General features: G+C 39.9%; 1 protein-coding gene across 3 annotated transcripts in view; it reads right to left on the reverse strand.

The window, feature by feature from the left end:
- Positions 1-22,046, reverse strand: part of PDE4DIP (phosphodiesterase 4D interacting protein) — a 204,184-nt gene that overhangs the window by 145,413 nt on the left and 36,725 nt on the right. For all 3 annotated transcript variants that reach the window (XM_061183609.1, XM_061183602.1, XM_061183608.1), the window contains 2 exons: positions 13,557-13,612; positions 8,305-8,450 (listed from right to left, as the gene is read on the reverse strand). In XM_061183609.1, the coding sequence (XP_061039592.1) occupies positions 8,305-8,450; positions 13,557-13,612 (202 nt within the window). The remainder of the gene's footprint in view (positions 1-8,304; positions 8,451-13,556; positions 13,613-22,046) is intronic.

Consider the following 22,046-nt stretch of genomic DNA (forward strand, 5'->3'; position numbering starts at 1 on the left):
TTTCCAGATTTTCATTAATTCTTTCTCCATCCTTCTCTAGGAAAGAAGGTGATTTCAAAGGCACAATTAGGACTTTGTCTAGGCATAAGAACTGAGTTCACAGTGATACCATGAATAACCATGGCAGTAACAATAAAGCTTTGACCGAGAGTAGTAGGTGGTAGGGGGAGATAAAACCAGCTTGAACCCCATTCTATACTCTAGTGCTCCAGCCATGACAAAAAGCCTCCTGTTGCTGAACTTGCTCTCTCTTGCCTCTAGGACTTTTCATGGGTAGCAGTGTCAGCCTGGAAAGTCATTCCTCTTCAATTTCCATTCAGCTCTGACTTCACTATCTCCAACTAGCCTGTACGGATTTGAATTAGATATTACCTACTAAAGGAAGCCCATCTGACCCTAAAGTCTGGGTAAGGGCCCCTCCTGAGTGCCTCCACAGCATTGTAATGATTACATTCTGTTGTAATTGGCTAATCTGTAAACTCCATGAGGGCAGGAACCATGTTTGCCTATCCATTATTGTATGTGCAGTGCTTAAGACATTATGTTGTATACAGTAAGCACTTTAGAAATATTTGTTGACTGATTAGATAAATAAAAGGAATGCACATTATTAAAAATTCAGATAATCCAAAATTTATAAAGAAGGTAAAAATCATGGCTAATCCTATCACCCAGACCTAATCACTTTAAATATTTTGGTGTATATCCTTCCAGACATTTCTAGTTTTTCTCCCTCAAAAATGAGATCTTATAAATACTATGATATCGCTTATATGTGGAATCTAAAAAATACAACAAACTAGTGAATTTAACATAAAAGAAGCAGACTCACAGACATAGGGAACAAACTAGTGGTTACCAGTGGGGAGGGAGGGGCAGTATAGGGGTGGGGGAGTGAAGGTACAAACTGTTGGGTGTAAGATAGGCTCAAGGATGTGCTGTATAACAAATAGCCAATATTTTTAATAATGGAAATGGAAAGTAACTTTTAAAAATTGTGTAAAAATAAATTTTTTTAAAGAGATCTTATTTTATGCAATATTCAAATTGTTGTTGTTCTGCTGTTTAATCTTAAATTTGTTATTATTATTACAGACATCCTTCCAAGTCAGTACATTGCTCTGTGATGCTCTGTTGTATGTGTACCATGGCTGAAATAATCAATCCTTGCCTTGATGAATAATAGATTGTTTCTAATATTTTATTAGTATAAAAACACTGAGACATTCATCCTTCAACACACACCTTTTCATACTTGATCACTGTGCATGTAAAAGCTAGAACAGGCCTGGCACATAGATTGTACCCATATACTGAGTAGATGAACAAACAAATGAATACGGGGAGCAGCTGTACATAGAGTGGCATAATGAAATTGTGGCTAAGAGTTCAGGTTCTGGAATCGGTACACTTCTGTTAAAATCCCAGCTCTAGCACTTTCTAGCAATCACTAGTCTTTTCCTAGCTTCAGTGTCCCTCCCTGTACAAATGAAAATAATGGTTGTACCAACCTCAAAAGACTGTTTTCAGAACTGAATAAGATAATGCAAGTCAGGTGCATTCACAGAGGTCTGCACACTGTAGTACTCAATAAATATTAATTGATATCATTATTTTTGTTATTTTAAAATTTTTTCATTGGAATGGAAATTCCTCAAGTCCATAGGAAGAAAGACAGAGCTTCTCTTCATACAGTGAAGAGGAGAAGACAAGTTCTAATGAGGACACAGAGAGGAGATAACAAAAAATAAGAAGGATTATTCTCATTCAAGTGCCATTTTCTCTGTGGAAGTGATTGCTCTTTTCTGTGTTGGTAACCATACCTTCCAGAACTTTCAGGGTTGTTCAATTTTTGTAAGTTCATTCTTTTTGATAAAGTTACTTTGTTAATTGTGTAACCAAATGTGAGCCAATATTTATAACTTTGTAAAGTTTAACTATACGTATGAATACAAATTAGAAAAAATGTTTTGTCCTAACATCTAGGTTTTAAAGACATACATTTGATTGGCAATTACTCTAATCTTGTGATCTCTTCCACCGGTGCCTTAGGTGTTACTTAAATTAAATTTCGTGTAATTTAAATTTCTCATGTCCCTAATCAGAGTGTATGCTCTCTGAGAATGGTAACTCATATACATCTCTGCATCCTCTACAGCACTCAGAATCATTCCTTTAATTCATAGTTCTTAAGAAAAATGTGATTGATTTGATGCCTATTTTTGGCAGTGTTGCTTAGGAATGAAAATGTTGCCGAAGTTCTGTGGAATGACTGTGTGGAATCCCTCTGAAAAGTCATGTTTAACAGGAAAGAAAAAATCCTGTGCTTATGATTGCTGAAAGTTTCAGATTTATCCCCCCTTCCCTTCTCATCTAATAACTTTTTGAAAGTCTCAAGACACTAGTGAAACCAAAACCAGTATGCTTAGGGCACTGTGGTTTGAGGAACATAAATGCCATTTTCAAAAAAAAAAAGAAAGAAAGAAAATGTACTTCACCAGTAGCTTTCATTTTCCAAGGCTGTAATTAAAGAGAAACTCAAGAAGCACTTGAAATGGCTGGACCTAAAGGCAGAAGTGACATGACCCAGACTCACCTAAACTAGAACAGGAAACCCAGGCCGTGATAACTCAGATCTCCATAAAGGTAGAAAAGTCTCTTTTAGGACTCACTCCCCGCACCCCACCCCCCTAGACTTCAAGACCCAAGTGGAAAAATTTGCCAGGATGGGTGGGGCCTCAACAGGCTGACTCACTGTGGTTGGATTCAGACTGCCCAGAAAAGCTAGCTTCAGACTATAATTAAGCAAACATTGCAGCTGGTCTTGTTGGCATTTTCATGTGAAAGACAACATTATTAGAAAATGTGTAAACAGGGGAGGGCAGTGGAGGCCTCCTCTAGACCTTAAAGCCACAGACCCCTACCCTTTCCATGGCTTTTCTGTATATAGCATTTGCCATTTTGATTCTCTGCATAAAACCAAATTGCACACATTGCACTAATGTAACCTCTCCTTCTCTGAATGGTCCTCTCATTTCCCCAAGAACCTTGACTCTTGGAATTATCTTGGCTCTGCCACTTTATACCTGTAATAGCTTTCATCAAGTTCTTTGAGTCTTGGTCTCTTCACTCATATAATGGATGTAATATAATATCTAATATCTATCTCATAAGTTAGGAAAATGAACTGAAAAAGAGCTGAAATAAAATGTGTTAAATGTCTAAAAAGTGCCTAGTGTTTAATAAACACTCAATAAATATTATTGTTAGCTATTATTATGATCTTCTTAATAAATCCTGTCAAATATTTCAAAAGGTCTCTGCTTTCTTTCTCTTACTTTACATTTATAATTTTATGATCCCAGTTTAGGTAGACAGTTATCTCCCTTTAAACTCACCATTAAAAATAAATGTACTTTTCCCACCTGGCTCTGTAGTACAATGGATAGCGCATTGGACTTCTAAAAATAAATGTATTTTTCCTGACTTCTCAGTTTCCTATCCTAACCAATTAAGTAATATACCAATACCCTCTTTAGAATCATTTTACTTACTGTGAATATACTCAGTGAATACTGAAGTAGAGGCCGGGGGAATACAAATCCAATATAACACCTAATCTTCAACACTTTTCAACAAATTTAGTTTAATTGATGAACATCTACTGAGCACTTACTATGTACCAGCATTATGCTAGGTTCTAGAGACTAGAAAAAGGTGAACAAGAGGCTTTCCGCCTCTGAATTGCCTAGAGTCTGGGTATATATTTTGAGACTGGAGAATGAGGGGAGGCATCCTAAAAAGAAAAACAAATAAACAAAAAACTGGACCTGAACTGAAACATGAAGGATGAGTAGGCTTTAACCAGGTAAAGAAGAGGAGAGAAAAATTATTCTAGGCAGCGGGAACAGCCAGAACAAAGGCTTGGAAGTATGAAACAACTTTGAATTGCAAGCAGTTCAGAATTCATGGAATAGAAAGCATGTGATGGAGAATACTGGGAGCTAAAAGTGGATTTACAGTTTACCTAAGGAAGATAGAACTGCACTCTGTGCCCATCTAAATAGGAGGAGCTCATGATTCCAGGCCTATATGAGTCAGCACTTTTATTACCACCAACATAGAAAGTACTATTTTAGGTCACAAAAATGACGAGTATTCTCAGCACATTATGAGATGCTTGGTAAGTTCCTTTGGTACTCTTTGTGCCTTTATTTCCTGATTTGTAAACTGGTGTAATAATCATGCTTTCTTCACAGGGTTTCCATGAGCATTAAATGAGATGATACTGCACATAATTAGCACACTACTTGACACACAGAAAGTGATCAACACACGCTAGCTAGTGTTATCTACGTGCTGCTCTAGTCTCGCTCACCCCAGAGATGCTGGAGGTGGGGTGGGTGCTGTGATCAGTGAGAAAACATATAGGAAAGAATTTTTCTCAACATATGACTATGGCCATTTGACATATGACTATGTAAAATGACCCAGGTTTTGTAATCATGGTACCTAAACCCCATGATCCTGAAAAAGTCACCATCTCTATGAGTTCTGATTCCCTCACTTGAAAATAGGAACAGTGATGCTTGTTTCATGCAGGTTTATAAAGACAAAATAAGGCAGTTTATGAGAAGCACTTAACCCACTTCTCAAGTCTACAGTTCTGGAAAGAATAGAGATCACTCCATCAATGTATCTTCGGGGGGGGGCAGGGGGAAGCGCCTTTAAAACAAAGCTGACAAGGTTTAAAAATTAATTAAATCATTCACTCATTCAAAAAGTACAAATGAAGCATACATACTAAGCAAAACTCTTTTATCATTCGGAACAATACCTATTAATTTACTTCTACCAATGTAAAGTTGAGTAGGCTCATCTCTGTCACTATTTCTGACCCCTTCCCCCTGCCTATCCTTCTCTAACCCCACTCATACTGTTGGTCGGGGATACAGAATGCGAGAAAAGAAAAGGAAAGAAAACTATATCTTCAAAGCTCTGTTCCCTTTGCCCCTTCCTCCTGCACCAATATAGTGAAGAAAGATGCTGTCACTTTCACTTCTTAATTGACCAATGATGTATTTTCCATAATGTGCCAGTATTTACATTTTTAGTCTATTATCACTTACTCTGGAATCAAAGGCTCTTTTCCCTAGAATTTCCTACATCAACAAATATTTCAGAAGCAATCACATTAACTGATCAATTAATTTTTACTGATTAAGTATCTTTAATATTACTTCTTTCCTTTTTCTAAGTCTCCCTCCTTACCTCCCTTGACTAAGTCTGTTCAGGCTGCTTTAAGAAAATATCACAGACTGGGTAGCTTATAAACAACTGAAGTTTATTTCTCACAGTTCTGGAAGGTGGAAGTCAAAGATCATGGTGCCAGCCTGGTCAGGTGAGGGTTCTCTTCTGGGTCACAGAATTCTTGTATCCTCCATGGTGGAAGGGGCTAGGAATCTCTCTGGAGCCTCTTTCATAAGGCACTAATCTCATCCATAAGGGCTCCACCCTCATGACTTAAGCACCTTCCAAAGGCCCCACCTCCCAATGCCATCACCTTTAGGGGTTAGTATCTCAACATATGAATTTTGAGGGAACACAAACATTCAGACCATAGCATCCCTCTAGCCCAGTCTCTTATCAGATCTATACATGAACATACTTCTCTTCCTTTCACCCAAATTTCCCCTTTATCTGGAATATTATAATCTCCTTCTCTAACTGGTAAAATCTAACTCAACTTTGAAGACCTCACTCAATGTGCAGCCCCATGAGAGGTGTCCTCTTGTAGGAGGCCCTTCTCTGTCCTTTAATAAAATTAAACATTCTCAAGATCTCAGAGTACACTGTCCTTATCTTTACCATAAGGACACCTTATATTGTAAGTAATGCAATGTCTGTACTTCCCAATAGACTATTACTAAGGATAGGAATAGCATCTTATTTGAAGTGATCAAGTATTTGTTGCAGGGATAAGTGAAGTAAGGATGGTGCCATGGTCTGAATGTGTCCCCCTCGCCCCCATTCATATGTTGAAATCCTAATCCTCAAAGATGATGGTACTGTATTAGGAGATGGGCCTTTGGGTTTCATGTCTTATAAAAGAAGCTTCAGAGAGATCCCTAGCCCCTTCTGCCATGTGAGAACATAGTGAAAAGGCATCAGCTATGAACCAGTAAGAGGGCCTTCACCAGAAGGTAACCATGCTGGTGCCCTGATCTTGGACTTCCAGCCTCCAGCACTGTGAGAAATAAATTTCTGTTGTTTATAAGCTACCCAGTCTGAGTTATAGTAGCCTGAATGGACTAAGACAGATGGATTCCTGGCTGCCCAGCCCAGGCCTGTATCTCTTTGACATCTGCTTCATGCCCTGGAGGAGCCGACCTTTCTCTGGCACAAACCTTTAATATGTCCCTTTCTCCTTTCCGAGTACAGATCTCATCCTTTATCCCAAGGAATGCATGATTTAAACTTTAGAGAAAATATCATGTTATTTAGTGTTTTACCAGTTTTTAGGGTGGGACATTGGAATGTGTCACTCTCCCTCCTAAATTTTTTTTTCTAACTAATGTTTCCTCTAATTTTCAAATCCTTTCATGGAGATTCTTCATACAGCAGGTGCTATCATTCAAAGTCTACAGAATGGATGGATGGATGAATGGATGTAAGAATGAACAGACCTGTGAGCAGGTCACAGCTTGGTTTACTGACAATGACCATTCTGACAAATGCATGTGCTGTAGCCTCATTGTTATTTATATATTGCTTGACACATAGGGGAGAGACATGTAAAATATCTCGTATTGGCCTTTTCTCTGCATCCTACCTTGGTTTCTGTCAGTGGTTCCCAGCACCGAGGAGTAAGGACTAACCAGCGATATTAGACCTTATTGCTCAGAGAAAAAGACTTAGGACTCCACAGTTGAAAGTCAGCTGACCCCTGCTCATCACCCAGCTCAGCCCATTATTTTCCCTCTCCCACAGCACCTGGGCATTCATCTGAGCAGTGGAGGTGACACCCTTCATTTCTATGATCCAAATCACCTCTCCACCAAAAGGAACATGCAGGCAGACTGCCTTTCAGAGAGCACCCTCACAGCTTTGCGGAGTGCCGCAGCTCTGCTCACCCTTTCTGCACTGCAGTAGATGCAAAAGGGGGAACAGAGGAAGGGGTTGGGTGGTACTGCCCCCACTCCTACCACCAGCACCACAGCTGTTCAGAGGGTTAGTCTTCAAAACTGCTTAATATTCCTGCAAACTCTTTGTCTTTTTTAAAAAAAACGGTATCCATGACAACTCTGAGCACAAAAACCAAGAGTAGGCTGTTTAAATTCTCAGGCACACATTATATGGAACATATTCTTTGTCCACAGGAATGTCTGGTAGGATGTACATTAAGTCCTAGTGAAACATTTCTATTTACAAATTGAAAGAAGACAGGGTAAACGCATGTCAACACTGCTTTATTAGCCTTTTTTTGAAAATGGAAATTTTATTTTATATAACAAAAGCTATCAATTCAAAAATGAAAGAAACCCACACATCTCAGGGCATTTTTACACAGTATTCATGTGTGTCCTGATTCCTGGGCAACCCCCAGGGGGCACCAAAGAGCTATTTCCTTTTTTAGCACACAGGGATGTAAGAAATCCTGGGTGCTCTTTCCAGGTCGTAGATAGGTTCCAGTAGGTAGGTTCCAGTAGATAGGTTCTATTGTGCAGACTTCCTTGGATCAAACCAGGGCACAGGGAGCTGGAGGCCTGTATTACATTGTCAGTAATTTGGCTTTTGGCCAAATCTAAGGATAAACGTATCAAGATGCAGAGCACTTCAAGAGTTAAATCAGGAGTTTCAAGCAACAATGCCAGATTCTTGTTGAGAAGCAAATGGCTGTGGCTGAGCCACCTCATGCTGCAGACGGTATCCAGATATCCAGAGTGGTCCAAGCCAGCAGCAGAGCATATAATGCCAGCCGACTGACTAGGTCTCCTGGGCTCACTATGGCCCACCTACAGATTCCCAGGGTGCCATTTAAACTTCCTAAATTTATCTGAGAAGTAAACCAGGGGTAAAAATGTTAAGCAGAAATAGTGGTACAGGCAATTACCCATGAACCACAGTGCTCAGCATATAGTTAACAGTGCATAGCTTATTGGGATAAATGCTATTGAAAGAGACAACATTTTGATAAGAATACCCATAATCCAAGCTAAGCTATGGGTCATATTTTTATAAGACACCACTATCCCCTGATACTCCTTCTAATTGGGATAACAATTATCCACCCATGTGACTTACCCTCTCAAAGTCTCGAAGAGCCTGGGTCTGCACCTGAAGGGGTCTTTCGAATGCTCTCAAGGAATGCCCAAAGGGGACCTTCTCACCACTTCTCCAGGCCTGTGACTGTGCTGGAGGGCCTCGATCTTTGGTGTCACTAAGAAAAGCTGCCAGTGAAACAGAACAACAGAAAATTTTATATAATAGTGGCATTATGATCATCCCAACCTGCATGTTCCAGCAGAATTTGGTTTCTGCAAAGTATGAACCAATTCTAGGCCACAGAGAAGCAGTTCACATACAGTAGCCTGTGGTAGATCATATTAGTAGTGGTCCCCAGCACAGCACACTAGGTTATGTCCACACACCTTTGTCATGTGATGTTCCTTCTCCTGCCATCAAGAAGTGGGGTTTATTTCTCTACCCCTTGAATCTGGGTTGGCTTAGTGACTTGCTTTGACCTAGAGAATGTGATGAAAATGCTGCTGTTGGATGCGTTCAGGAGACTAGGCCTTGAGAGGCCTTGCATTTCTGTCCTTGCCTTCCTAAAACCCCAAGACCACCTTGCTGTGAAGAAGCCCAGACTACCTTCCTGGGGAGGAAAGGCCAAGTACAGGGAGAATGAAGATGCCAGTCACCACTGCCAGACACTTGAGAAAGGCTGTCTTGGACCCTCAGTCCCAGTCAAGCTGTCAGATTGTAGGAACAATAAATGCTGGAGAGGGTGTGGAGAAAAGGGAAACCTCTTGCACTGTTGGTGGGAATGTAAATTGATAGAGCCACTGTGGAGAACAGTATGGAGGGTCCTTAAAAAACTAAAAATAGAACTACCATATGACCCAGAAATCCCACTACTGGGCATATACCCTGAGAAAGCCATAATTCAAAAAGATATATGTACCACAATATTCATTGCAGCACTATTTACAATAGCCAGGACATGGAAGCAACCTAAATGTCCACTGACAGATGAATGGATAAAGAAGATGTGGCACATATATACAATGGAATATTACTCAGCCATAAAAAGGAACAAAACTGAGTTAATTGTAATGAGGTGGATGGACCTAGAGTCTGTCATACAGAGTGAAGTAAGTCAGAAAGAGAAAAACAAATACTATATGCTAACGCATATGTTTGGAATCTAAAAAAACAGTACTGATGAAGCTAGGGGCAGGGCAGGAATAAAGACGCAGATGTAGAGAATGGACTTGAGGACACAGGGCGGGAAGGGGAAGCTGGGACGAAGTTAGAGAGTAGCATTGACGTATATACACTACCAAATGTAAAATGGATGGCTAGTGGGAAGCAGCTGCATAGCATGGGGAGATCAGCTCGATGATTTGTGACGACCTAGAGGGGTGGGATAGGGAGGGTGGGAGGGAGGCTCAAGAGGGAGGGGATATGGGGATATATGTATACGTATAGCTGATTTACTTTGTTATACAGCAGAAGCTAACACGCCATTGTAAAGCAATTATACTCCAATAAAGACATTTAAAAAAAGCTGTCAGATTATTTGAGTGATGGCAGTTATTTGAGTGATCCCAAGTGAGACCAACAGAAGAAATGCCCAGTTTGCTAACATCCAGGATTGTGAGAAATAATAAACCATTGTTGTTTTAAGCCTTGAGTGGGCAAACTTTTTCTTAAAGGGCCAGATAGTAAATATTTTAGGCTCATGGGCATCGACTCTGTCACAGCTACTCAACTCTGACCTGATAGCTCAAAGAAGATGCAGAAAATATGTTAGTGAATGAGCATGACTGTGCTTTTATAAAACTTTGTTCACAAATACTGGCGATTGGGCCTATGGGCTGCAGTTTGCTGACCCCTGTTTTAAGCCACTAAGTTTTATTTATTTATTTATTTATTTATTTTTAACATCTTTATTGGAGTATAATTGCTTAACATTGTTGTGTTAATTGCTGCTGTATAACAAACTGAATCAGCTATACGTATTTAAGCCACTAAGTTTTAGAGTGGTGTGTCACATGGCCAAAGATAACTGAAATAGCTTTATTTGAAATAAAAAATCAAGCTACTAGCTAAGAAGTATTTCTACAAAATCTCTCTACAGAGAATCTTTTAGGTTATTGTATAAGAATAATTTCATTTATAGTTACTGCAACCAGTGAAATAGACTGATGTGATTATTACACTCATTTAACTAATGAGTAAATAAAGGTTCAGCAAGTTTGCTTGCCCAAGATTACATTGCAAAAAGTGGCAGAACCAATCCCACGTTCCTTCCGTTCAATCTTCCTAGCAGTATGCTAATACTGTGTTATTTTAGCAGGGTAGGGGATTGTAACAGGCCTGAGAGTCAGGGAAAAACAGGCAAAGGGGAAGAGACACAGTCTTTCCATTAACCAAAGGAAGCACTGCCCTGGGAGAAGGTAGTGAAGGCTAAGCTGCTACTCACCCTAGGCCTGCCTTGGAGAAGTAACACTGTGAAAGAATAAGAAATCAGGGCTTCCTTCAAGCATGGTACGCAAATGACCTCCGATTGAGGTGGGCTTGGGGTTGTAGACTCAGGCAGAAGACATAGAAAAATACATCTTTCTTGGCTGACAGTAAGAAGCAATGCACCTTTATTACCGAACAAATTTTTTTTTTTTAATCAGAAAGAATGACAGGCATAGCAACACACTGAGATCCATAGACAGTGTCAGTGCAAGTGAGAGTGAAATGGGCTCTAGGTGACTCTGTGCCCCACTGAGGAAAAGTTAACTAGACATAGACACATGGGCAAAGGCGATCTGAAAGGGCCAAGAAGAAAAATATCATAATATGCTCTTTTTCTGTCCTTTCCTTTTCTTTTTTCCCCCTTTTTCGTTTCTCTTTCCTTCCTTCCTCCCTTGTATATTCTTATCTCCTTTGTCGAAAATTAATGGACCATATATGCATGGGCACCAAAAGCAAAGGCAACAAAAGCAAAAATAAACAAGTGGGACTACATCAAACTAAAAAGCTTCTGTTCAGCAAAGGAAACCATCAATAGAATGAAAGGGCAACCTATGGGATGGGAGAATATATGCCTCCCTCCCTCCTTCCCTCTTTTCTCTTTCTTTCTACAGACTTTCCAGAAGGAATGCAAGAAAAAGTCCCCAGATGCTTCAATCAACTTCTCAGAATTTTTTTTTAAATGCTTATTGCTGGGGTTCAATCCCTGGTCAGGGAACTAAGATCCCACAAGCCACAGCGCACAGCCAAAAAAACAAAACAAAACAGAAGAGCATTCCCTGTTTAAAAAAAAAAAGAAGAAAGACAAAAGGGTCAAGAAGATGATGACAAGGAGAAATATGAAGAAGATGAAGATGAAAAAAAAAAAAATGATGATAAATAGTGTGGTTCCAGGGCAGGTTTTTTCTTGTCTGGAAGTATTTAACTACTCATTACATAACCAATTTTAAAGAAAAAAAAAGGGGGGGGGAATGTAAGGCCATATGATTTATATGATTTGTTTTTAAACTGGACACTGTACAGTGTCTATTCATGTTTGTAAAAATAACATACTATCAAGTGTGTCTTTAGATAGCCCTATCCTTAATGGTATTTTCAATAGCCACTAACCTTGCCTGATAGAGTACAGGGGTTTAAATTAGCACAGAAATTTAAAGCAGGTTTTATTGGTACACAGCACAAATTAATTACAGATAGAGTTGGGTATTTTCCCATTTTCAATTGTCTTTGATTCAGCTTGTTCAAAATAATTGTTGTTCTGTTACTTGTATACCACACTGTGATTGCAAATTAATAATAATAATAGTAGTAATAGTAATGGTTTTGTTGATAACTTGATATTTCTAAGTAAATGCAAATGTTTTAATTAAAATAAGTTAGAAAAAAATGATTTCTTCCACATTTAGGTGAAATTAAATAGGCGATTAAATGGAAGAAAATTTGAGAAAACAACAATACATTACAGTTAGATTCATAGGATATGGTACAAAGATAAGAGCCTTTGAAGATTGGATATGGACACAACGAAAATGTTAAATAAAAAAAAGATTGGTTATGAATCCTGACCACTTGCTAATTGTGGGAATTTAGGCAAATCTCTTAATTTTGCTGAGCATCATTGCCTCTGTAAAAATGGGTATAATAATGCTTACCTCACAGAGCATTTATATGGATTAAATGAAATAATCAGTGAAAGTACCCAACCTAATATCTTGCATATAGTAGGCATTTTCTTCATTCCCCTTCCATTTTGCCCTAGTCCTTCAATTTTTACCTCAAAATGGAGACTCTTGATGCTCAAAATGAGTATGGTAGGCCCATAGAATTTATAGATTTCACATACACAATTACAAAGGCTAATTTTAAGTGACTCCAAAGTCCTTAACACATTCAAATTAAAAACTTTTTTCTACATTGTGCATATGAACAATCTGTGCTTCAAGGCTGGTGTGAAAAGGCAACTCACTTAGCAAAGTAAGTAAAACACCAAGTGACTAAAAGTTTTTGTGAAAAATAGCCCCCAAAAGAGAGTTATTTTCACTTTGGTTTTGTAATTTAGGTAGACCCCTAGCTAATGTTAGTGTAGAAATGATATATTATTATGAATACATTAATAATAATAATATTTACTGGGTGTTTATTCCTTGACAAGCTCTATACTAAGAGCTTTTCTCATCTCATTTATGAGGTTGACACTGTTATTATACTCATTTTAATGGTGTATTAGAGACTTCATTTCAGTGGAAGAATCTATCTTAATCATTTTACAAGTGACTTTAACTTGCAATTACAGAACTGTTAAAAGTATGAAGAGTTGGGACTTCCCTGGTGGTGCAGTGGTTAAGAATCTGCCTGCCAATGCAGGGGACACAGGTTTGGGAAGATCCCACATGCCACAGAGCAACTAAGCCTGCAAGCCACAACTACTGAAGCCCGCGTGCCACAACTACTGAAGCTCGTGCGCCTAGAGCCCGTGCTCCACAACAGGAGAAGCCACAGCAATGAGAAGCCCGTGCACCACAACAAAGAGTAGCCCCCGCCTGACGCAACTAGAGAAAGCCCGCACATAGCAATGAAGACCCAATGCAGCCAAAAATAAATAAATAAAGTTTTAAAAAATTAAAAAATTTTTTAAAAAGTATGAAGAGTTCACATAAGTATTTCAGTTATGATTTACTGCACTGTGCTGGGAAGGTGGAGAATTATATACTACATGCCATGGTGACATTAAAGGGTCTATAATTTAAGGGAATTATGATCAGCAGGAGACCAAGAATTTAGCAAAGCAAGGCCCACAACCTCCTTACCTGCTGCATGACTTGTTCTAGGTACCATCTCCCCATCATCTTCTGCAAAATAATCTCTGTGGAGAGAAACACATCGTTAATTAATGAGATACCACCCCACACAGTGTCCAATCCCTGGGTGGCAAGACATCTATTTTTATTTATTTCTCCACAATCATTAAGCTAGTACTATGTATCAGGGACAGTGTTAAGTGCTGGAAAGACAAAGACAAACCCCACAGGAAGGGTTTCTATCCTCAATAGGTATTTGTAGAGACAGCCATTGGACAAACAGTTCCACAAGCACTGAATTACTATTGTAGCAAGTGCTATGAAGGAATATGCAGAGTAATTTAACTAGTAGAGAGACTCAGAGAAACTCAGAGAAAAAAGCATTTAAACTGAGATGAAGAGAATGTCAGCCAGATGAAAAATGGGAACAGAAGAGTGTTCCATCATGAGGGAACAGCAAGGACCCTGAGTCAGGGAGGAACTTAGCCTGTTAGAGGAACAGAGAAAGCCAATGTTGCAACCAGACCATGCAGGGCCCTGAGGGATGGGGTAAGGATATGAGTTTTATGTGCAGGTCAATGGGAAACCACTGAAGGATTTTAAATGAGGGAATGAATGGTAAGTGACCAGATTTAGACTTTAGATCATTCTGGCTGTTGAGTGACACTGTGTAGAGGGAACAAAAGTAGTTGGGGAAAGCAAGAAGTTGTGATAGTTTTAACTAAGGGATAGGATAGGAGAAATGGAGAGAAGCAAAAAAAAAAAAAAAAAAAAAAATCAAGATATGTTTAGGAAGTAGAATTGACCTAGAAAACTTGGAAAACAGACAAAGTCTATTAATGGAAATGTTAAAAACACCACGATGCAGTAGCCAGAGGTGTATCTGTCCAGCACAGTGAAGGCCACCATTCCTAGCACAGAAGGGGAAAAAAAGTCTCAAAATGTATTAACAAATACTTGTTAAGCACCTACTATGTTTTTAGGCACCAGTTTTAAGCTCCACAAATGTAGCAGTGAAGAAAACAGACCAAAATGCCTGCACTCATGGAACTAATATTACAGTAAAAGGAAATAAAAAAGCAAAATGTACAGCAGCAATTGGGGAGAGATACTATAAAAAATTAATGTAGGGAATAGAGGTAGGGAATCCTGGAGCTATGGGGAGGAGGAGGGGATTGCAATTTTCAGGAGGCAAAGTTTCTCTGAGAAGCAATAATATGAGTATTTGGGCAGAGTCTTCTAAGCAGGGGACATCAAATGCAAAGGATCTTAGGAGGGAGCATGCCAGAGCATTTTTTGAACAACAAGGAGGCCAGTGTGGCTGGGCAGACTGAGTAGCAGGAGGTGTGGTGAAGGAAATAATGGGAAAGTTGGGCAGAGGGCAGATTGTATAAAGCCTTTGGGACATTGAGAGAAATTTAGTCACTGGAGTCTTGTGAGTCAAAAAAAAAGGTGAACTGAGTGACGAAATTTTTAAAAGGTCTGGCTAATGTTTTGACAACAGACTCTCTGGGTGGGGAAGGCAGAAACAGAGAGGTGATTGCAATAATCCTACAGAGAGATGCTTTCAACATTTAGCTTATTCCTTAAACCCTTGGGTACTCCCAGTTAGTTGTTCTAAAAATAATTATATTGCCAGAGATTTAGAGGGCTTCTCTTTTTAAAAGCCAGAAGACATTCACAGAGAGGCGGAGGAGAGCCTGGCATTTATTTAGAAACTGTTGGTGTTCTTTCTTCTCTGCCTCAGGGCTGGATCTTGGCATAAATCTTCACTTTGTTAAGTTCCAGATGGACATGAAAGTACCAGACAGGGCACGCTGGACTATACCCACCACCTGGTGACTCTTTATTATTCAAAAGCAGATCACCAGCTTGGGGTTCTTCCAGGCCCTCTGTCTCTTCCCCTTCTCCACTTCTCATTAAAAACTTTCCCTGAGAGTGAAGAAGGAAAGAGATGAACGTACTACTTATGGATTTCCCTCTGTTGAGAAAAAGTAGGGCAAGGATTTTGAAACTATCAGCTAGAACAATATCTTGAAAAATTTGTGGGGAAAAAACTTATAATTAGCTGCTGCTATTCATGCATTGGATGGATTCCTTTGTGCTCAGCCCACAGACCTGGGTAACTGTGTATCTGCTGTCAGGAGCAAAGCCATTCCTCAGGCCAAATTCAGCCCATCCAACATGTTTGATTTGGTCAATACAAGGTTGATCCATTTCTAACTTCTCTTGCAAGATGAATGGGTTTGGCAATACTGGGCCTGCCTTCCCACACAGAGGGATAACCTGCTGCCTTTAAACAGAAGAGACACGTTCTCCAGTTTGCCACAGTTCCCGTCACTCCCTCTTCTTGTAATCCCAGCTCGTGCGCTCACTTATGATACTAGCCTGGCTCCTTATAGGTCTCTGAGGCTGTCACCCTGGTATAGATCAAATGCAGACAAAATTTTCATTTCTGCTTTAAGACACTGTCTTGGGTTACCTATTGGCTTCAGTACACAATTCATTAATTTGCGATGGTAAGCTACTAAGGGGCTTATAAGTCACTTTTACCTCTGGGCTTCAGCTTCCTTAAATATGTGTAAAAGACATGCATGAATTTCTAAGGTTCCTTGCAGTAATTACACAATTCTATTCTCCTAGATGCTAATAGTATTAAAACCCATTTTAATACTTTCCAAGGATGGGGGAACTTTCCAGACATGATCTCATTCAATTCTCCTTGCTCCGAAGAGTCCACATTCTAGACCAGGAGCAAGTTACAACAAGGCGATGCATATGCCACCAGATACTTCACCTTCTCCCCAATCCCACACTCACCCTGACCTGGCTGCCTGCCTATGAAGCAATAACCAGAATGGTAGAGAGGTCACTTTGGATGAGTACTGAGTTAATGGGCTTTCTGTAGTCTCAGGAGGTTTTTTAAAAATCACTTTAACTCTGTTAACAGCTCAAGTTCCCTCTCATATTGCCAGAGAGTGGGGCTCACTCAGCTGCTCCGAAAGGTTGGTAAGGAATTTGATGCTCCCCCAGAGAAGGGGCACATGGTGAAGAAACACAGGGTATAATATGTCTAGGGGATTGCAATTTGTGACAATATCTGATAAAACAAAGTGCAAAGAGAATTGGGGTATGCTAGAGACAGACTCCAAGCCTGGCCACACACACACACGCACACAGAGCCGTAACAGATGTTGGTAAATTTTTCTCTATTACCCAAGCCCAGAAAAAATTGTATACCCTTGTCCTAGTTTCTCAAATTCAAGTGTTTCTAGTTTTTTTTTTTTTTTTTTTTTTTTTTTTTTTTATAAAAAACATCAGTCAATGAATGACTCATGCTCAGCTAGCAAGTGGTTCACCAGGGCACTTACAGCTCTCCTGCATAGATGTACATATATAATCTTTCCCCAAAGATACTCTTATCTTATCAATACATGTTACCTGCATGTTTTACCTTACATGCTTTTCTTGTATAAATGAACTAAACTCTCCCTCAGTGAGCCTTATCTTTTTGCTTGCTACCTCACCAATGTGTCAATACTGATACCAATTCCACTAAAATCATACTTACCAATTTTTTTTTTTTTTTGGTTGCACTGCACAGCACAGCACGCGGGATCTTAGTTCCCCGACCAGGGATTGAACCTGCACCCCCTGTAGTAGAAGCTCGGAGTCTTAACCACTGGACCGCCAGGGAATTCCCCATACTTACTAATTTTTGCTGAGACACTCTCCTGCTTAATTTGAAGAACCAAACATTTTCCAAATACAACCCACCTACCAGCTGTTCACCCACTTAATTTCTGCCTGGTGTATTACCCACATTTTCCTGACTTGCTGATAAGGAGCTCTGAAGATACTGGACCCAAACAATACATCAACATTCAATATCCCACAGTACTAGCTTTTCCTACAGTTTTCCAGGGTGATTAGGTTGAGGATGATCAGAAAATAACTGCTCCTCTCAGAGCTATCTGCTACATTCTGATACTCTGATGCTGTCAAACCGTGCTCTGGTGATTTCTTCCAGTAGTTTTCTAAGTATGGTAGTTTCAATTACATTAGGACTAGCCAAGCACTCAATTTTGCTCTTCTTGAAAATGGCCATTCATATGGCTCCTTTCCAAGATGTGAGCGGCTCACTGGTCCCACTAGTCTGGTCTCTCATAACATTGGGAGGAGGGGTCGAAACTTGGGTCCTTCCTTACCAAAGGATAACACCAAGATGGAATCTGCAGAGGGATATTTTCTATAAGGCAGCCATAGACCATCCTTTGCAAACTGCGTATTTGGTGTTATTGCCTTGTATTTCGGTCTGTTTAATTTGCGGACTGAGAAAAGCAATGGATTGTGTTAATGGACCATATTATTCATGAGCAAGGGCAAGATGGCAATCATACGACTTCAACATTACAAAGCAGGTCTGCAACAAGTCTTTGAACACTACGAGATACTAGTATCGCAGACCAAAACCACCCCAAACTATATCTAAGGAGCTGTTGTCTGTCGAGGCCCCATTAATTTCTTTTCCTTGGTCAGCCTATTAAGATGACTAATCTAGGGCTACTTCTTCCCATAAGAGTGTCCAAACCCCCATAGGGGCGGTTGCTTTTTCAGGCTGCCTCCCCAAGGCAATCACATACACTCAGGTCGTCGGGGCACCACACAGTCTGGCCCCCACCCCCGCTTTATCGAGCGCCACCACCCTTCCTTCACGGTGAGGCTGAGGGACAAAGGCCATCTCCCAGAGGCACTTTCTGTCTCTCAAACTCCTTCTTATATGGCTTTCTTATTATGAACAAAAGTTCAGGAGGAGGAAAAGCAATCTGCCATACCAGCACTTAGAGCAAAAAACTGGGCCTTGGTTGCTATTTTTAGAGTTTTTCGTTCCATTTCATAAACATTTATTGAGAAGTTGCTTGTATGACAAGCACCGAAAACATAAAGGTGAAAAAGAAATGCCCTGAAATCAAGGTGCTCAGAGTTGTCTACTGGGGGAGGTGGACAGGATTCAAAGAGAGAATGAGTAGAAAGATGAGATTGAAAACAGAAATCTCAGAACATAAATGAGACAGCAATTAATTTTGTCCCGATGAGGAGAGGGGGGTCTAGGAAACCTACAGAAAACAGAGAACACTGAATTCAGGCCTTGGAGGATAGGTATGAATACATAAGGAAACATGACAAAGGCCCCAAAATAGGAAAATAAAGGGTGTGTTCAGGGCTTTATTTTGCTCCCCCCCAACCTGAGTAAGTATTAACTGCTCCTCAGGACCCCTTCCAACTTCCTTTTTACCTTTCCCCTCCTCAAGCCTTCCTCCGCCAAACTCTAACCCTGAGGCAGGAGTATTAGGGGGAGTCAAAGGGAAAACCAGTTCTTCATCTACACTTCCCTCCTCAAACACTACAGCTTCATCTAACTACTTAGAATCCCTAAAGGTGATTTAAAATAACATCAGCAAGAAAGGATTAGGACTAAGATTTATACTAGAGTAAAAATGTGTACAGATACAGGCTATACAGAGTAGCAGAGAATCCAGAGGAGTGAAAAGGCTGGGGGTTTACGATGGTAGAAAATACGAGTGAATATCTTCCTTTTTTAAAATGTCTTACTATTTTTATACTAAAAGGTTAATTCTTCTTTAAAAAGTTAAGGAACATATTCTGATCTATTTACACTGGTCTTCTTTTAAGGCCCTTGATAAAAGATAAAATATGCAAGGGATTAGTCTCAGTGTGGCCGTCTCAGATAGTGGGGGATATATAGTACGACAGGAAGATTGCTCAAGTTTGCTGTTTACTGGGGCCCAAACACACACCCTGTTCTAATTCCATATTTTTAAAGCTCGTTTGATGTGAATTTCTAGATTCTGATTCAAATAAAAGAAATCTTTCTAATGTTCAAGCATCTCTTTTTCATGTTTTAAATTTATATCCACAATCAACCCTTGCAGATATAAAAGGGCCAGAAGGACAAGGAGAACTGTGGCCTACTTTCTTTAATACATGATGCTCTAGCTCTGAGGATTTTTTAAATGGTAGGGTTTCACAAGCAGTGCCAACTTAGAAACAAAGACATCCACAGGTAATAGTCTTCAGACTGCCTGTGCGTAACTTTACAGTTCAACGTGTTTTCTTACACTGGAATTTTCCTCAGCACTAATCTTGAATTAAACGACCGTTATCATTATATTGTGGACAACCATCACCACCCACCACCATTTATTGACTGACTGATACTTTCCAGGCATTATCTCATTCAATTCTCACAAAATTCAGTAGGTACTGTTACCCCTATTTTACAGATGAGGAAACAAGAGGCCTAGAATGATGAAGTAATTTGCCCAAGATTATCCGGCTAGTTGGTGGTAAGCCTGAACTTGAAAGCTGTATCTGTCTGACTCCAAACTTTTACTCGTCCAATATGCCCTATTTCTACCCACACTTTTGCCAGGAGCGTCCTTTGTACCCGCCTTGACTCCAGGGAAATGACCCCTGAGAAAGTGAGGTGAAGGGAAGTGTGGGCAGTGCTGCTGTGGGGAGGAGATGCAATTTAGACTCAAATCCTGACACAAATTTGTTTCTTGGGACACCAACTCATCCCCAATACATACAGAGCTCACAATGGAGTATTTGAGTACTGGTATAACAGACGCCATGTGACAAATGAATTAAAATCCTAAAAAGGAAGTGGCAAGTATGACTTTTTACATAGGTTCTATCCTGAAAAGTGAGTCATCCACTATTTTATACTTCCCTTTCTCTACCCACATTCCTCCAAATATTCATGCCTCCCCTGAATCCTTTCTGTGATAATACTTGGCATTGTCGCTAAAAGACAAAGGGAATAAGCTGACAGCCAGGAGAGGGGATGGAAATAGACACAATCAAAATTGGGAAGGCCATTAGTGAACAAGCTCTGAGACTTCTCAGATCTCTTTTTCTCTTGCCAAGAGAGACACTGAGTATATCTTCTCTGCTCCAAATATTGCCAATATCCCCCATTTGGCAACAGAATTGCAAGAACACACATTCAAATGCAAATAGGGTAGAAGTCACAGATGCAGAGCACAAGACGGGTGTATAATAAATACAGTGAGATTATAATTTTTTTTCTCATCTCAAGACCTATCATTATAACCTCTGCAAGCTAGAATGCTTAACTGGCAAAGCCCCTCAGAACAGAGAAAGCATCACTTGTGAGTCTCCCTCTGCATGCTGACTAAGTGTGAGCTGACTTGGCATGGATACAGTAACATCCACTTTTCTCCAGTACAGGCTGCAATTACACCCTTCACTCAACAGGATCTATTCACTGAGCGTGGCCGTGGCCAGATGGAACTCTGGGAGGCAGTTTTCTGTAGTGCTAAGTCCTCAATAGCTACCAGGAGCTACAAGCATCACTGTGCATCTGCAACAACTTTGAGTTTTATGACTTATTTTCCTCCTGCACTGTCTTTATCCTAAAAGGAACCAACATTTTTCATGCTGCTATTCCTCAAGGTTCAGAGAAACCTCTTAATACTGTAAACAGATAAAAGGCAGTTCAAATAATTATTTTCCTCACTTTGCCTTATGAGGTTGTTAGACATGCAAATATCTAATAAATTCTCTTCCCCGTCCCCTGAATCAGCCAAGACACTGACATCACGCTTTCAAAAGAGATGTGAAAATAATCTTCTCTGAATTCAGCCACATCACTCAGGGATGGTATATGGTCTCTCCACCTACTTCTACAACTTAGCTTGTGCTTTTTACTCTTGGTCCTGGCAATGTAGTTTTCATTAACAACCACTATTCACAAGGCACTGGGGAATGCCGAGGCTGTGGCTCAGTCTATCTCAGAGCCCCTGACCAAACATCAAGAGATAGATGATTTTTTTTCTGTTTTCACCTAATCTTTTATTCGCATAATCTTTTACTTTTTCCTTCCTTTATAGTGCCTGATTTTAATGATTTTTAAAGAATTATGTGTTCTTTCCAGAAATTTTGGAAAGGAGAAAAGTGTACAGGGAAAAAAAAATCATAAAAAATGCTACCACTTAAAGGCAACATTGAGAAAGATTTTCATGTATTTCTTTTTAGCTGTTCTTCAGTTTATATGCCTGTGTGAATTCCACAAAATAGAAATAACACCGAACATGCAATTTTGCATCTAGATTTTATTCCTATTATTGAAATCAGAGGTTTTGAGGATTGCACTTTTAGGGGAAGAGGAAGAGTCAGGGGAGGAGGAGAAGGGCTGCCCATTAACCTGCCCGAGATTAGAAAGAATGAATCTAGAGTCTTCCTTCTCAGTGTGGTTTTACAATGTACTGGAACAAAGCTTATAGAATCTCAGAGGATAATAAAATTAACTGAGGGTTACCAAGGGTGGGGGACTGTTAAGGCAGTAAGAGATTCTAAAGCAGTGCTGAAAATGATTCGAATAGCTGACCCTGAAGTCTCGGGTCAGTAGGGAGATGAAGAGCAGATGGCCTGGAAGATATGAAGGGGTAA

This window comes from Eubalaena glacialis, chromosome 3 (assembly GCF_028564815.1).
Source record: "Eubalaena glacialis isolate mEubGla1 chromosome 3, mEubGla1.1.hap2.+ XY, whole genome shotgun sequence".
Classification (NCBI taxonomy): domain Eukaryota; kingdom Metazoa; phylum Chordata; class Mammalia; order Artiodactyla; family Balaenidae; genus Eubalaena; species Eubalaena glacialis.